At 38.6% G+C, this 17,505-nt stretch overlaps 1 protein-coding gene across 3 annotated transcripts in view; it reads right to left on the bottom strand.

The window, feature by feature from the left end:
- The window catches only part of dapp1 (dual adaptor of phosphotyrosine and 3-phosphoinositides), a 28,533-nt gene that overhangs the window by 9,434 nt on the left and 1,594 nt on the right, over positions 1-17,505 (bottom strand). Inside the window, exons 1-3 of one of the 3 annotated variants that reach the window (XR_006374534.1) lie at positions 16,986-17,141; positions 5,486-5,608; positions 4,354-4,487 (exon numbers count right to left, since the gene is read on the bottom strand). Coding sequence is in view for 2 of the 3 variants with exons in the window: in XM_044166386.1 (XP_044022321.1) it covers positions 4,354-4,487; positions 5,486-5,608; positions 16,986-17,044 (316 nt within the window). In the remaining variant the exon portion in view is untranslated. Of the gene's footprint in view, positions 1-4,353; positions 4,488-5,485; positions 5,609-16,985; positions 17,142-17,505 lie in introns of those variants that run through there. The other 2 variants (XM_044166386.1, XM_044166387.1) reach the window with 2 other exon arrangements.

Raw genomic sequence — 17,505 nt, 5'->3', positions numbered from 1 at the left:
TCGTCCACCAATCGGGAAGGTCGGCGGTTCGATCCTGGCTTCCCCCAGCCCAAATGTCAAAGTGTCCTTGGGCAAGACACTGAACCCCAAACTGCTCCCAAGGGCTGTGCCTTCGTTGTGTGAATGTGTGTGAATACTTAGTTACTTTGATGAGCAGTTCCTCCATCGCTGTATGAATGTGTGTGAATGGGGTGAATGAGACATGTAGCTGAAGCGTTTTGAGTAGTCAGAAAGGCGCGATATAAGTACAGTCCATTTACCGTCTATAAAATAATGAACATTTTAATTTGTTTGATTATATATCACGGCAGCGGCGGATGGCCGCCCACCATTGAGTCTGGTTCTGTCCAAGATTTCTGCCCTTTTAAAGGAAGTTTTTCCTTGCCACTGTCGCCAAGTGCTTGCTCATGGGATTTGTTGGGTCTCTGTAAATAATAATATAAAGAGTACGGTCTAGACCTGTTCTATAGGAAAAGTGCAATGAGATAACTTCTGTTATGAATTAGCGTTATATAAATAAAATTGAATTGAATTGAATTGAATATCCATTGAGTAGGACATCGGGCATCTGCCTCAGTTTGTGTGCTGACTTTTTTGTCAAACAGGTGCAGTAAATAGTAATCTGCAAATTCTGATGTCATCTACAGAGGACAAATAAAATATCTTTATGGTGGATAATACACTGCTCTGAAATCTTATTACTAGTAATTCCTCTCCAGATATTGAAATAAATCAGAAAATTGAAGTCACAAAATTTTATTAAAAGAGATGGCTGCCAAGTCTGCCCTGCCTCCAGAGGACCGGCCACTCTCAGTATCCACAGCAGATGTGAGAAGAACCCTGCTGAGAGTGAATGTGAGTGAAACCGTTGGGCTTGATAACATCCCTGGCCGTGTACTAAGAACATGTGCCTACCAGCTACCCAATAGCATTACTGACATTTCTAACATAACACTATCACAGGAGAGTGTTCCCACGTGCTTCAAGACAGCCACCATCGTCCCAAAATGTCTGCAGTGTCTAGTCTAAATGACTACTGCCCTGTGGCATTCACCCCCATTCTGCTGTGTGCTCAGCCACCTCTAGTTCACCCTGTACACCAGAATCCAGAATGCACGTGTATTGACAAGAACTAGGAAAAGAGATCATATTTCTCCAATATTAGCTTCTCTGCACTGGCTCCCTGTAAAATCCAGAATAGAATTTAAAATCCTTCTCCTCACCTACAAAGCCCTTAATGGTCAGGCACCATCATATCTTAAAGAGCTCATAATACATTATTACCCCAATAGAAGACTGTGCTCCCAGAATGCAGGGTTACTTGTGGCTCCTAGAGTCTCCAAAAGTAGAATGGGAGCCAGAGTCTTTAGTTATCAAGCTCCTCTCCTGTGGAATCAGATCCCAGTTTGGGTTCGGGAGGCAGACACCATCTCCACATTTAAGAGTAGGCTTAAGACTTTCCTCTTTGATAAAGCTTATAGTTAGGGCTGGCTTGGGTGAGTCCTGAACCATCCCTTAGTTATGCTGCTATAGGCCTACACTGCTAGGAGACTTCCCATGATGCACCTCTTTCCTCCTCTCCCTCTCTGTCTGTATGCATTTTTATCCCATTACTGCATGTTACTAACTCGACATCTTCTCTCTCCCGTAGTTTTGTGCTTTCTTGTTTCTCTCCTCTCTCCTTCTGTCGTTTTCAGCAGGTATTTCTACCTCCGGAGCTGCAGCGACTGGATCTGTGGTTGTGGGCCACCTGCTGCCCCCATGTTCCTGCTCGACAACTGCTACTACAGTTGTTGTTATTAGCTTTGTTACTATTATTGTCATTATTATTCCTATGACTATCATTCCTATTATTATTACTTTATGAATATTAATATTACCACTACCATTACATTATTACTATTTTAAAATTCTAGGTGGAATTTGCATTATGCTTCCCTCTCCCCCATCCCCCTTCTCTCTCTCTCTTTCTCAAAACCTAACACGGCAGCAGCCACCATTGAGTCTGGTTCTGCCCGAGGTTTCTGCCTCTTAAAGGAAGTTTTTTCTTGCCACTGTCACTAAGTGCTTGCTCATGGTGGGATTTGTTGGGTCTCTGTAAATAATTTTATAAAGTCTAGACCTGCTCTATAGGAAAAGTGCAATGAGGTAACTTCTGTTGTGAATTGGCACTATATAAATAAAATTGAATTGAATTACACCCCTGACATGGAGAGAACTCTGTTGTAAAGTTTGCAGAGACACCACCATCATGTATGTAACTGTATATCGTACAAAATATATATAATTTAGTTTTCCTTTTTATTTCTTCATTTCCTGCTACTTTTATAGACTTTGCTTTATTTTATTTCCTGTTTTATTGTTTAATTCTATTCTAATTTAAAATATTTAATTATTTTTCTTTATTTTAATATATGTTTATGCATTTTCTGCGTGTGTCGCGTGGAGGGGGCTCTTCATTGTGCAATCCTGTATAATGAAAATAAAGCTGAGCCTTGAAACTTGAACCTTTAATACTTTTTATTCAATAAAATTCTACTGGAAGCCAATTTGGACCACAAAAAAAAAAACTTTGTTAATATCCGAATCCCAACGTGTTACATTACTAAAAAGGCCAAGATGTCCTCTCTTTATTCCATAAAATTTTACTGGAAGCCAATTTAGAGGACCACAGAAAAACTAAAATAGTTGTTATTGTCCAAACCCCAACGTGTTACATCATTAAAAAGGCCACAATCACAAGAGGTTTAACCCAATGGCAGGTATATGGAGCCCGGACAGTGACTTTAATATTTGGCATCAAAAATAAAATTTGGCACTGAAAACAGCGGAACTTAAATAGGAAACATTGGCAATGAAACATTTGCACTGGAAAAAGTTGCAGTGGGACTGAAAAAAGTTTCACTGAAAAATAAAACACAGGCATTCAAAATTATTTCATTTTATTTTGAAAATGTTCAGATTTTTCAGATTTGTCATCGTTTTGACATGGAGAAGAGGGGTTTGGGGCGGGGGTATAATCTGCATACTAACATCACTCATCACTCCGAACATCACACTGAAGTCTCTGGCATCACCGCAAACCTACAGCAATGGCTTCCACGAGTTCACCTGGAAAACAGCAAGTACGTCTATTTCTCTCTGCCGTTGTTTTCTCACATAGAACCGGACTGGATTAAATTGACGTTATGCTGCTCTGGCAGAGGTGCGCTGGAAGTAGTGCTAACGTTAGCTAATACATGACAGCTAGCTAACGTTAGGCTCTATGTGAACAAACAACAGCAGAGAGAAACAGACTTAATTGCAGTTTGGGAGTTCCAGGTGAACTAGTAAAAGCCATCGCCGTAGGTGTGTGGTCATGTCATGTCAGGGCTAAAATTCCCCTGACTTCAGCCCAGTGACTTTGCTTCACCCTTGAATGTGACATACAGAAACTGGACACACCTGTTCATTACATAAAAGTTGGTCAACAGTTAGGGAAGGCAAGTAAAAACCTTTGGGTTATGGTTGAGGGTTTGGCAACTAAAACACTTGTTAATGCTTGGTTAATGTTTTGGTCTGGGCTCTGCGAGAAAACAGCAGAAAGGCTGTGAGTGAGCTGGAAACTGAACCCAGGTCATCACAGCTCAAAGTAAATGTACATATCTACTATTTCTACTGTACCAGTAGCCTATGCCTTTATTTTCTCTCACTTGGAATACTGTAACTCACATCACTCCCATTTTTACATCTTTGCACTGGCTCCCTGTGAGTTTCAGAATTGATTTTAATGAGCCACAGCACCACAGTGCAGCCTGAGATCCTTGGGCAGGGATCTTCTAGTTATTCCAACCAACAAGTCTTTTCAGTCTGTGCCCCTCAGCTTTGAAGTCCCGGTCTCTGTATCTCAGGCTAGCCAACTCTGTAGCATCTTTTACATCACTTCTTGAAACTCACTTTAAAAATCCCAATGTTTGTATCCTGTTTGGGTTTTATTTTTGTATTCTATATTGTTCTACTGTTTTATTATACTATTATACTTTTTATCTACCGTTCTTCTTGTAATGTAATTATTTTAGTTTTTCTACTGTTTTATCTATTATTGTTATTATTAACATTATTACTGATCAGCCATCCTGACACATACCCTTAGTTGTGACAATTTCAAATTACTATTTCTATTTGAGCCTTTCCCACATTTGTAACACAAATTTATGCTGGAACAAGTGATTTCTATCATAACCACAAAGAGGCTCACCTTTGCTATGAAAGCACTGAACTAGAAAGAGAGCCAATAGAGCAATATGTTGCATATGTTGTATAAGCTGATAACATGCAGAAAGCTTGTTAGTGAAGATTTGAAGTTCTGCATACCTGTGTCACTGCCCAGCAGAGGCTGGTTAGCAAAGTGGTTGACAAAGTCTTGAAGGGTTGCAAACTCGTTAAATCCAAACACATAGCCATTGTCTTTGCGTGTCACATGAAAATGCTTGACAGAATCCTTCGCCCTGTGTGTCAAATGACAAACAAACAACATTTAATGTTGCACTTTCAAAGTCATTCACATGCAAAATTACAGTGTACAAAGTGAGCTGAATGACATAATAGAGATGCAGCTTAAAAGAAGATCCGAAATATTTGTCAGGATTTAAAAGTATATCCACTGGGGGGTAAATCAGGCCCAGTCCATCCCTGCCTGACATCAGAATATCTACCTTGAGAACGCCATATTTTGCACGTTGTAAATAGAACTTAACATGATGACACTCAAAGAGATTGATTACTATATTGTTAATGTGAAGATCATTGCAGAAAAAGCAGCTGCAGCAACAAACTCTTTTAGTTTTCCCCATTGTTGTTGTGGTTTGTTCAGAGTCTACTATTTTAAATGTATTGCCCCCACTGTTTATGTGCTTAATTGCATCTTGCAAATGAGTAGTGTTCATTTCTGAGGATGCACACATCAAATGGAATGCAGGATACGCTGGGTCATGATGCAAATGTGTAGTTAAATGCAAGTGTATCAGCACTCTTAGTTGACCAACTAGCCAAACATGAAAAACACTATTTGTTCTCAGTTAATAACTGGTTTTAGGGTTTTTTTTTAATTAGTGCCGATACAATACCTTAGTTTTGGTACCAACACCAAAAGAATACCTTGTTCAATATCTTACTGTAAGAAATAATAAACATGTTTTTTCTTCAAAATCTCTCTTTTTCATTTAACAAAAGAAGCCAAAGTTTGTGTTAAATGTTTTCACAAGCAGCCATACATAGACTTTTCCTAAATACAATTCAGTCGAACTGGCAAAATGGTGATTAAAATCTGAACTATCTGTTGAACTATTTTAAAGTAGGTTCAACACTAAGTTCTAACATCAGTGATCTACTGTAACAAGAGATGTTTGTGGTGTCACCACTTATCAGACACTGATAAGCCACTCAACTGACCAAAACCATAGTGTATTTCTTTCATTTAGAATGATGGTGTTATATGCAGACTGACCTGACAGACAGGGCGAAGCAAGCTGGTCCCTCATTACTGTTTCTCAGGAGATAACTTCCATCAGTCCCATTGGACAAGAGAAGGGCCTCTGCAGCATGGCGGGACAGGTCATAGTGGTACCACCTTCAACAAAATAAATGAGACATAACCCATAACTCTTTGGTGAACTAAGAAGCAATCTTGATCTATTAAATTTCTTGCAGAAAAAAAGACATTCATCTAAATTGTCATGTTTTTTGGGGAAAACATTATCATAAAAAGACTTCACACCAGCATGATACAACGATTTTCTCCTCTTCAGTTTCTGTGAGAGATGTACAGTATAATGGCTGCTCTGTATGGAATGCAGACTGGCCAACATTAATTACTTAGATGAGAAAGGAATGCCCACTTTTACTTGCATTAAGGTTAGCTGCGAGCATCATTTCATGTCTTGAGTAGTTTAGATAAAAAATATTATAGATTCATGATCAAATATTGCAGGTAGTACAGATTATCATTGAAACCTTAGCTTCACGCTATTCATAGACATATCATTATAGACTGAACTGTATGGAAGTATACAGGACTGTATTCAAATGATAATGCAAACTTTAAAATTAAACTGAATTCCACAATAGCATTATAATTTTCCACAAATGTATGTGTTATTTGAGTAAAAATTAAAATGAAATAATCCAATTTTCATTTTCACATACTTATATGGGCATTCTATGACCATATTAAAATGAAAATGGAAAAGCAGTTTGATATTTAATTTTCAAAGTTGTAACCCGCTATACAGTGGACAGTTTTCAAAAGTTAATTCAAATTTGAAAATGAAAATGCAATATAAACAATGTAACCTGATTTTCTATTTATGCAAGCAATATTTAAGTTGTTGGGAGAGGGCAAAGGTCAGTGATGGATTCTGCTGGTGTTCCCTATCCAGCCAGCCATTAAAAGAGAAAAAAGGACTGAGACAGAAGAGTTCAGCTTGCTCAATACCTGAACATCCGCAAAAAAGGGGAAGATGGCTACATGTGTAGATATGGGCCCCTTCCTCTTTCTTGAACGAACAGGATATTCAGTCTGAAAACAGTTATAACTGCTTAGCATAATGCTTGTGTGACTGAGAAATTGTTAATTTGAAAAAATGTATTTTAACCGTGATGATGTTCAGAAAAAGGAACTTGTGTTTTGCTTGCGTAGATTAGGTGTGTTTACTCTGTACCAGTGATCACCATGATGCTTGATTTATGACTATATATACCTTTGTTAGATTTTGGTAAAACCCCTCAGCTCTAGTGTATAAAAGTAATAATTAACCTTTGGCCTTTCTCTTGGTTTTGTGCTCCTTCTTGGTTTTATGTTCTTCTTTTTGACATGTCTGCCTTTTGGCAGCTCTCAGACATTTAGTCTGACTTTGCACTTTGTAGCTTTTGATTAGGAATTTTGTTTGGTTTCTTTACTCTTTCTGTTTTCTTTTCCTCTATCTCAAAGTATTAGTTTCTGGACATAGGTTTTGTATGATTTTGAGCACAGCCCTGTCTTGTTGACTAATTATGCTCTCTCCTTTATATGCAGTAGCATGATGGACATACATAGACAAGCCAGCCAGCCAGCCAGCCAGCCAGCCAGCCAGCCGAGTTTTTGTTTAGATGTTGATAAGAAGAAGAGGATCTCGACCAGTGTGACCAAGCCGGGCAAGCAAGAGGCGTTGTGGGCGAGTGTTTTTGGTTGATTGCTGAAAGTATGTGTCTGTGAGTTGGCTGAATAAATAAAAGACGAGACCTGTAGAATGCCCTGCTGTGTTTGTGTCAGGGGAACTCACGGTAGTGACAGACCTGCTACACTTTGTTTCTCGTGAGAGGGACTAGCAGTAAAGGTATTAGGACAGGAACTCGAGGAGGGGGGAGACATCTAATGTAGGGGACATGCCCTCTCCTGTCCTCTGGTTCTCTGTCAGATACTAATATTCTTTAGGAGAGATGAGACCTTGTATCACATACTGATATAAAATTTCTCCAGTGATTAGAGACACTAGAGTAGGCATTCCCGGTATTTTTCTGGTGAGACCCCAGTTTTCGCCAGCTTTTCGGTACGCTACTACAATATGTGTAATTCCTCAAACAAACTGACAACCTAGCTGATTGGCAAGGAGGTAGCGTAGTAGTCTTAGTAACTTGAGCCTCACGGCAGTACTTGTGTAGAGTTAAATAGCACCAAACCAATAGGAACGGGACTTCATTGGACCATGCTCTAGGCTCCTAAGCAATGCATCAACCTGTCTCTTAGACCCCATCCCAACTAGGCTGCTTAAAGATGTTTTACCCTTAGTTAGCACTTCTTTACTGGATAATGACCAGTCTGTCTTTATTAACAGGCTATGTACCACAGTCTTTTAAAGTAGCTGTAATTAAACCTCTTCTTAAAAAGCCCACTCTTGATCAAGGGGTTTTTGCCAACTATAGACATATATGTAATCTTCCCTTTCTCTCCTTGAGAATGCAGTAACCAATCAGTTGTGTGACTTTCTAAATAGTTTATTTGAGGATTTTCAGTCAGGATTTATAGTGCATCATAACAATGCAATTTGTACACGTTAAAATCGAGTGGTTGGTCCCTTTCCCAGTCAAGGGAGTGGAGCACATAGACTGGCAGCTTCAGGTCTCCGTAGTCTAGGGAGTGGAGCCCCTAGACCAGCAGCTTCGGGCCCCCTGTGGACTACACAGGCACTCTGCCTCCAGGGTGACCAGTTCCATGTCCACAACACAACACCCATGTCAGGTCACAACCCTGGTCATAGGTGACTCCATCATCAGAAATGTCAGAACAAACTCTTCAATAAATTGTTGTGTCCTGGGCCACTGTCAGTGATACAGAGGAAAAAGCTATTGAGATCTTAGCAAACGAACCGGGCATTAGCACGGTCATTGTACATTTAGGTATGAATGACATCCGTATGGAGCAGTCTGAACTGCTGAAAAGTGACTTTGTGCACTTGTTCTGCTCTCTGAAAAGAACGGTGAGATGCATCTACATATTTGGTCCTATCCCCTCCTGTGGCCGCGGTGTTGGGCATTTCAGCAGGCTACAGTCTCTGCACACCTGCCTCTCATCAGCCTGCGCTACCCATAGTGTCTCAATTTCAACCTCTTCTGGGAACACAGTTATTTAGAGGTGATGGCATACATCCAAACTAGTTGTGGACACTTACAATCAGAAATGGGCTGCCACAGGGGTCTACCCTTGGTTCACTGCTGTTTATGTTACACATAAATAACATAATACTAAAAAATAATACTAAAAAATTATTTTTTTTTGCTGATGATACTATTATATATGAGCCAGGCTCCACCCCAGCCCAGGCCCTGACTCGTCTTCAGTCTGCCTTTGATTAAAGAGTGATACTTGGAAAGCATCAAAGACTAGTTTTAAATGCAGAAAAGACCAAGTTAATGGTATTCTCCACCTCAACCAGTGACTCTGACTATCCTGCAATTACAACTTTAAATGGCACCCATATTACTCTTGCTGAGTCCTACAAATATTTAGGAAGTTGGCTGGACAGCAGACAATCATTCAAGTTTCACATTCAACATTTGACTCAAAACTTAAAAATCAAACTAGGTTCTTGTACAGAATTAATCATTAATAAAGCTCTACTGTTGAAGCTTCCAAACTACCTCACATCTCTTCTCTCATTTAAATCTAGTGAGAACAGTACATGATCCAGTAACTACCTATCTATCAGATAGATCTCAGTTTGTACATGTTAACGGTGAGTCCTCCGTGCACGCCAAAGTTAGTCACGGAGTTCCACAAGGATCTGTGCTTGGACCAATTCTATTCACCTTATATATGCTTCCTTTAGGCAATATTATTAGGAAACACTCCATAAGGATGAGGATGTGCGCATGCACCAACGTGCATGCTGCCTGTTGCCATTGCTCCGTCTCGTCGTCTTACTTTTTCCAACCTTTAGCTTACTTTTTTCTTATAAAACTTAAAGAGTTTCCCCTCGGGTATCAATAAAGTATTTCTGATGCTGATTTCTGATTCTGATAAACTTTCATTGTTATGCGGATGATACCCAATTATATCTATCGATCAAGCCAGTTAGCTAAACTTCAAGCATGCCTTAAGGACATAAAAACCTGGATGACCTGCAATTTTCTGATGTTAAACTCTGACAAAACTGAAGTTATTGTACTTGGCCCCAAACACCTCCAAGACACATTATCTAAAGACATAGTTGCTCTAGTTGGCTTTGACCTGGCCTCTAGCACCACTGTAAGGAACCTCAGAGTTATCTTTGATCAGTATTTATCCTTTAGGTTAGACTACTGCAATTCCTTATTATCCGGCTGCCCGAATAAGTCCCTTAAGACTCTCCAGTTGATCCAGAATGCTCCGGCACATGTACTGACAAAAACTAGGAAAAGAGATATATCCAATATTATCTTCTCTGCACTGGCTCCCTGTAAAATCCAGAATAGAATTTAAAAACTTCTCCTCACCTACACAGCTCTTACACGCACCATTGTATCTTAAAGATATCAAAATACCATATTATCCGACTAGAACACTGCGCTCCCAGGATGCAGGGTTACTTGTGGCTCCTAGAGTAAAAAGTAGAATGGGAGCCAGAGCCTTCAGTTATCAAGCTCCTCTCCTGTGGAATCAGATCCCAGTTTGGGTTTGGGAGGCAGACATCATCTCCACATTTGAGAGTAGGCTTAAGACTTTCCTCTTTGATAAAGCTTATAGTTAGGGCTGGCTTGGGTGAGTCCTGAACCATCCCTTAGTTATGCTGCTATAGGCCTAGACTGCCGGGATATTTCCCATGATGCACCTCTTTCCTCTCTCCTCCTCTCCCTCTCTATCTGTATGCATTTTTATCCATTACTGCTACTTTATAGGATTTAGAATTACTGTTACTAACTCGACATATTCTCTTTACCGTAGTTTTGTGCGTTCTTGTTTCTTTCCTCTCTCCTTCTGTAGCTTTCAGCAGGTATTTCTACCTCTAGCTGCAGAGACTGGATCTGTGGTTGTGGACCACCTGCTGCCCCCATGTTCCTGCTCGACAACTGCTTGTTGTTGTTATTGGATATGTTACTATTATTGTCATTATTATTCCTATGACTGTCAACTAATAATACATGAGAACTGCCCAAGCACAGGATTACTGGTCGGCATTGAAAGTGGCTCCATGGGAAATCCACTTAAAAAGAGCAAGACCTGTGATCACCGCCCCACTGCTGGGGGTTTATCCTGAAGGTCATTCCCCAATAAACCCAATTTGGGCCATATTAACCACCCTACTTTGTAACTCTACAAAAATAGTGCAAATAAACATCTCAGTGCAAAATCCACAAAAAAAGGACTGCTATAGAATCTCAACACCCTCTCCTTTCTCTGTTTCTTAAATCCTATAAAGGTTTTATCAATTGAGCCAGTGTGAGCGTTATTATGAGGTTATTGTCATTGTGTGTTATATAGCACATTGTTAAAAATTGTCAAGATAAAGCCAGATTTTAAAAAATGGGCATTCATACCTATAAGCACTGGCGGGTAAAATTTACCCAGATAGAGAATGCAGTCATTTTCCCCCCATTCATTTTGTGCATTTAAAGAAACATTCTATTGCCGCCTTTTGTCTACTACCGTGAGTGATAGAGCTGTGTCAAGTCATAGGCTAACCTTCAATTTGGATAAGAGAAAGACAGTTATGAACGCAAAACAGGCATTAGACTTGCTCTATGCATTGAGTGAAGGAGAGGTGTCCTGGGTTGATTGACGGGTCATCATTTGACAGCGATCCAGAGCTTTTGTGAAAAGTGAGGCAAAACTATTATTCTAATGTTATCAAATGTAGCCTATAAACATTTATGAAATGAACTTAGTCTAAAGTAGTCTGTCCCTCTGACACAGGTGTGTTTTGCAGTCCCTTCAGGTGGTGTGCGGCTCCCTCATTATGTGTTTTTTGACCTGCGGAGAGTATGAGTTTTCGACCGCAGTGTAGGCCTATTGTTTACCAAAAGTGGTCATTATAGATTTTTTTGTTGGGTAAAAATCTACTTTGAAATTTGGAATTGATACAAATTGCTTCTTTTCATTAAATATTTTTGTATGCGTAATTGTTTGGATGGATGCCAGTCTGAAACAAACAAGCAAGAATAACACCTTAGATTATGATTCTTCATTGTTATTATTATTATCATGCAGTCCTATAAAAACACTGCAATAATCAATCGTTTTTTTCTAAATTGTATGCTGCATTTAAATTCAGACTTTTTAGAATATAACTACAACAGCACGGAGTGGATGGCATCAAAAGAGCCACCGCGTATGGACTTGCGGTAATTTTCTCACTGCGCTGTTCTGCACCTGTGAAGGCGGAATGCAAACACAAGAAAACATTCTGCAAATGCCTGATGTGCTGGGATGCTATTTGTGGGAAGGGCACACCCAAGGTGCTGAATGTCTGCGCAAAGTGTGTTTGAGCAACGCGTAGCAGAAATAATCACAAAATCAATGCATTCTAACAGCTGCTGGTTTTAGGCATACTGCGACTTCTGGCGGTTCTAGTGTTAAGCTAATTAAGCTAAAGCTAACGCTAGGCTAACGCCTATAGGCATTTCATGTGTGATACTAAGGCTGTTATAATCCATAACAGTTAACTTTAGCAATACTTTTTGTTAAGCCTCTCTTAGAATAACATCCTCTGATTTTAAACTTAACCTACTAACATTAGGGCTGGTTTTATTCAGGTTTTGAGAATTTCGGTGTCACCCTAGATGTTTTAAGTCTCCGTATAATAGCTACATGGGACGCAAACAACACACAGACTTGGGAAATGGCTACTTGGGACATGTATAATTAGCTAAATTTTTGCTGGTTAATTCTGTGGGGTTAGTTGTTAAATCAGAAAAGCACAGTAACTCCATGTCTACTTTTTATACTTGTCCTAAAACTGAAATTTGTGTGTCTATGTCACAAGTAGCTATTTCCCTATTTGTCAAAATTGGACAGCCAAAGGCCTTGCAGCATTAGCCAAATCATCACTCGGATGCACAATGGTTTCACAATAGTAAAATAGGAGAATGGTTCACCCTTCAATAGAAAATAAATAACAAAACCATAACATGAGAAATAGAATACATGTATTTCCCTGTAAATGATTTTGAATATTTAGCCAAACAAATATCACGCTGGACAATTACTGCTAAGAAACAGGGAGTCATTGGACAAACTATTCTAATTGCATTCACGGAAACACAACTAATAGACAAATTATAACAACCTTTATGAAGATGATGCAGTACAGGTAGTAAGAAATTACCCCACCATGCTATCAAATGAAATGAAATTATTCATTTGTATTACTGATGAACACACCTTTAATCTAGGGATAGATATAAGTAATATACACACTTATTACATGAAGGCAGTGCTCTCAATATATAGCTGGAAAAAGGGACAGTGGGGATATAATTATAATTGGGCTTATACTCATGAGGAAAAGATTTTACCCAGTTTAGTGAAAGATATAATTTTAACTTGAATTGTAAAAAAAAAGTGGGAAAATATTCACATTTGTTTTCAGGAGTCCCTGATGAGCGACCTGAAGATGTTTAGGAAAAGATTTTCATGTGCTGGAGAAGTATTACTCCATAAGTATTTCCCCTCCACAGAGTAGAAAATGGAATAGTTATTTGTGGGAAGGTATCCATAAGATCCAACCCTGGATTAGTAAGAGTGATGGTGTTACATTGAATCATTAAATAAATGGCTCTACAATGACAAGGCCTCTTATACCTTGTCCCCAATGCATACACCCTTGGAAAAGCCCAATGGCAAAAGGACACTTGGTGCCACTTAGGAGATGAAGATAAACAATTCTGAAAAATTAGCCACACCCAAACTCCTCTGATTTCACCATTTCATGTGGCATCCCTAATCAAAACTGGGAGGCCAGTTACTATGATCTTACTTACATACCAATAAAGGAGCAATTTGAAACATTTGGGTCAAATGTAGTGAAAGGCACCAAGATAATTGCAACTAAAGTTAATGATACTTTTACCTCTGTCTGGGACAGTGTCAGACAAATATTTAAAAAAATTTAAATGGGGATTGTTGGCCTTGCTATTGCAATTTTCTTTTTAGTAGTATTAGGTGTACTTCACAAACTAGGCTTAATATGACCATTTATGAAGCTAGTCGGGAAGTTCATTAAACTTATTTTACAACTAATATGGTGGGTATTAAAATTGAGCTGTAAGATTTGCTTTGCCAGCCATATAAATACACAATGGCAGCAAAAAGGAGAAAGACCAAACAGAACATGATGTGGTGATGCAACAGTTAGCATAAAAATAGAAGGCATGCAAAGGTTAAAACGTTCATTTGCACAACATAGACCACGCCCCCTTTTTTTCTGAAAGGTCAAAACTGAATATGTAAAAATATGTATTTTTGATTTTGGGGTGAACTGTCCCTTTAATGTCTGTAGCCTACGCTATTGCTTGTTGTACCCGCCGCAGTGTCCATAGCACTTTTTATTTATTGTTGGTCATTTGTGTTTAATTGTCTGAGTTTTGTTCTCTTTACTGGTTAATTGTAGTGAGGCTATACAGAGGATATTTATAATTGATAATCAGTGATATGCACAGGCTGCAAAATCTGTCTCTACAAATGGAATTTATTGTTGGTTTGTACATAGGGGCTCGGTGGCCATGATGTTGTTCCACTAGTGTTGTCTTGTTGGATTGGCATTTAATGCAATGTATGCTAAAGGTGTTCTTCAATTTAACAGCAGCATCATATCACTAATAATTTCCAAAATGTAACACAATAACGTTTACTCAGAGTACATTTTAACTGACTTACTTTTTACTTTTATCTAAGTACATTTTTATACAAGTACTTTTACTTTTAGTTGAGTAAAATGTCTTTAAAGTAACAGTACTTTTACTTGAGTATATATTCTAGTACTCTTTCCATCTCTGGCTACAATAGCTGCTAGACTCAGATACAGATTGAAGGATATTTAATCTGAATTGCAAGCCAGTAGCTACTGTAGCTTTGTGGATAAATGCTCCCTTCTAGAACATAAGGCATTGTGCTGAAATTATACTCACCAATATCAGTGATAATGACTAACGCTATATCCATAAAAACATAGATTTCTGCACTGAGTTGTACCAGCTATGTGTAAGTTCTCTTCCAAGTTAGGGTGTAAAAACAACACTAGAGGTTAAGTAACTACTAGTTAGTTTGTAACTAAATCCACTGCTAAAATTGGTTGCACCACGATTTCTTGGAGCATAACCTCACTAGTTTGGATGGAAGTCATAACTAAGGCAAGTGGCCAATCAAAGATAGAGTTCCATCATCATGGTTACCATACGCATTAGCTTTCTGGCTGGCTTGAGCCACTTGGCATTATAGCACATCGTAGTAAACTATATTGACATTGAAATATCATATCAATAAATATGGTCTCTACTGGATTATATATAATATAATAATAATGATAAAATTATGCTGTGTGCTGTTTTATCATTAGTGAGCGTGTGTGTGTGTGTGTGTGTGTGTGTGTGTGTAGGAGGGGGCACCAAATCCTAATCTCGCCTAGGGCACCAAAATGGCTAGAGCTGGCCCTGATGAGGTTAAGTGGATAAGACAGTATAAACAGTATGCACAGCATGCATAAATTTGTGTTTGAGTGATGATATTTAATTGTTAAAAAACAATATAATGTATTTAAACAATGACAATATATAATTTACAGGTAGAGTGGATAGATGTTTGTGTGTCAGGGTTATTGCACAGGGATTGTTCCTGACACTATGTGACTGGTGTTAACTGTTCATCAGAGTCTGGCCTGTGGGTAGAAACTGTTCTTGTGTCTGGTCATTTTGGCGTACAGTGCTCTGTAGCAGTGAAGTTGGAACAGGTTACTGTAAGTCCAGGGTAGTAGTTCACCAATTACCCCTGCGAGTAATCATGTCACCAAGCCTCTAGAACCACATAGAAGACGTGCACCACTTTCTGGTGTGACTGGGCCTTTAGGCTAACTAGGCCAAAAAAGGATGTTGATGAATGACTCCACTTACAGTTAAAAGGTGATGTGTGGTTACAGACCTGCATTACATTACACGTGGAGGAATGATCTTAATCAGTTTCACACTGAGATTGAAAGATTTTAAACTTTGGAAAAAATAACACTGGTACCAATCTCTACTCTCCATGACAACTGAGCAAATTCCGTTGATGAAGCTCTAGAAAAAGCTTTTAATTACTGTTTGCTCAGAAATATTAATTTGGACAAAATAATTCTGCAAAATGATACTGGGGTATATGCTCAATGTCGTGATACAATAGGCTAACTCTTAGAATTGATTAACTATAATATTGATTTATTGCCCAATCCTAGCAGGAAAGTGTCTGTATTTTTGTCTGACATGCACCTGGATGCTGCCTAAAACAATGTGGAAGAACAGGCGTTGGAGAGGTTTTCAGAGGAAATTAGGATGATTTTGGCCATCAAACAAACCTCAGACTGTAAGACAGATGCAAAGGAAACTAGTAAAGGGATGTGAAAGTTAATTATTTGCATTAAGAGTTGCTGAGAATGTGTAAAAAAAAACATTGATGGCCATAGATAGAAAAAGTAACACAATATACAATGGGAGTAAAAATTACTATCTACTGTAAATACTTTCCGTACATATTTTAAAAGCAACTACAGACTTATCAGTCAACATTCCACACTGCAAACTGTCTGGAGCCTGACCATGAAGAGTTGCGTCTAGGCTACAGGCTAAAGGTATAGGCCTATCTGATAAAGTGGTCAGTGATTGTAGTCTATTTATAAAATTCGTTTTTGAATTTTTTTTTTTTTTTTACTTTACTTTCAGGATTACCTATTTGCAAATAAGATTTTAGTAGTGTAACAGCTACACACTGAACCTTCTTAACATTTCTGACAAGGAACTTATCAGTTTAACGCTGCCTGTGTTATGGGAAATGTTACTGTGACAGATTTAACATAAGTTAAAACGATTTCCCGATAATTCACTCTAGCACATTATATTTGTATATGTAGTCAATAGAAACTGCAAACAGTAAAACTATTTTAAGAGGCATTCAGTGCTCTGGCTGAATGATAGCCTATAAATATTCTGCAAAGCAGTCGCGAAACAATTGGAAACGATTGAGAAGTGCTAAGAATTTATGGCACTGTAATGCCAGGGAATTATATAATGGTGGTTGTGCCGAGACAGGCTACTGTTTTGTACCTTTAACATATGTTCTAAAAAGTGTGTTTGTGAATAGCCTAAGTAATAATAGGAATTAAATCATTTTGGTACGGAGTCTAGTACAGTATGTCATTTGGGGCTCGTGACTCGTTCGCTTCTAGCAGCGTATCGTCTTCTATGACAAGTGAAAAACAGAAGAGAGCCTTACATCAAAGTATTAGGCTAATAGTCCCAGATGGTCTTACCACAAAGTCTCTAACTCGTCAGTCATGTCTTCGGTAGACGCATCACTGTAGAAACTCATCTCTCAGGATTCAGTCACTGCCTCAAGGTTTAGTGATAATCTAAAAGTGCAGCAGCCAGACAGAAGTGAAAGCTGTCAGCTTGTGTCAGACACGCCTAAGAGGAAATAAGCTTTACTGAGACTATATTAGTGTATGTACACTATTGGTGTGCTTTCCCTCATGCTTATGACAGGTCTGAATTTCCATGTCACAGGTAGAAATAGAGTCACCTGGCTAGAAGACTGATTCCACTGCATAAAGCTGCATAAGGCTGAGGAAAAGTGTGATTTTTAATGTTTTGTATTTAAAAACCAAATGTTAATAGTAAGTATGGAATACATTTTATAATACTCTACAGATTTTCATTAATAAATGAAGGGAGTTCTTTTATTAATCTGATTGGGTGAAGTGTGGTTTTGGACACTTTGGTAAATACTCCAGTAGACTTTTGTAAATTTTTGTATATTTTGTTTCCCAACAT

This window comes from Siniperca chuatsi, linkage group LG15, assembly GCF_020085105.1.
Source record: "Siniperca chuatsi isolate FFG_IHB_CAS linkage group LG15, ASM2008510v1, whole genome shotgun sequence".
NCBI classification, from domain to species: Eukaryota; Metazoa; Chordata; class Actinopteri; order Centrarchiformes; family Sinipercidae; genus Siniperca; species Siniperca chuatsi.
Note: the sequence above shows the minus strand (reverse complement) of the source record. Positions and strands in the feature narration are given on the sequence as shown.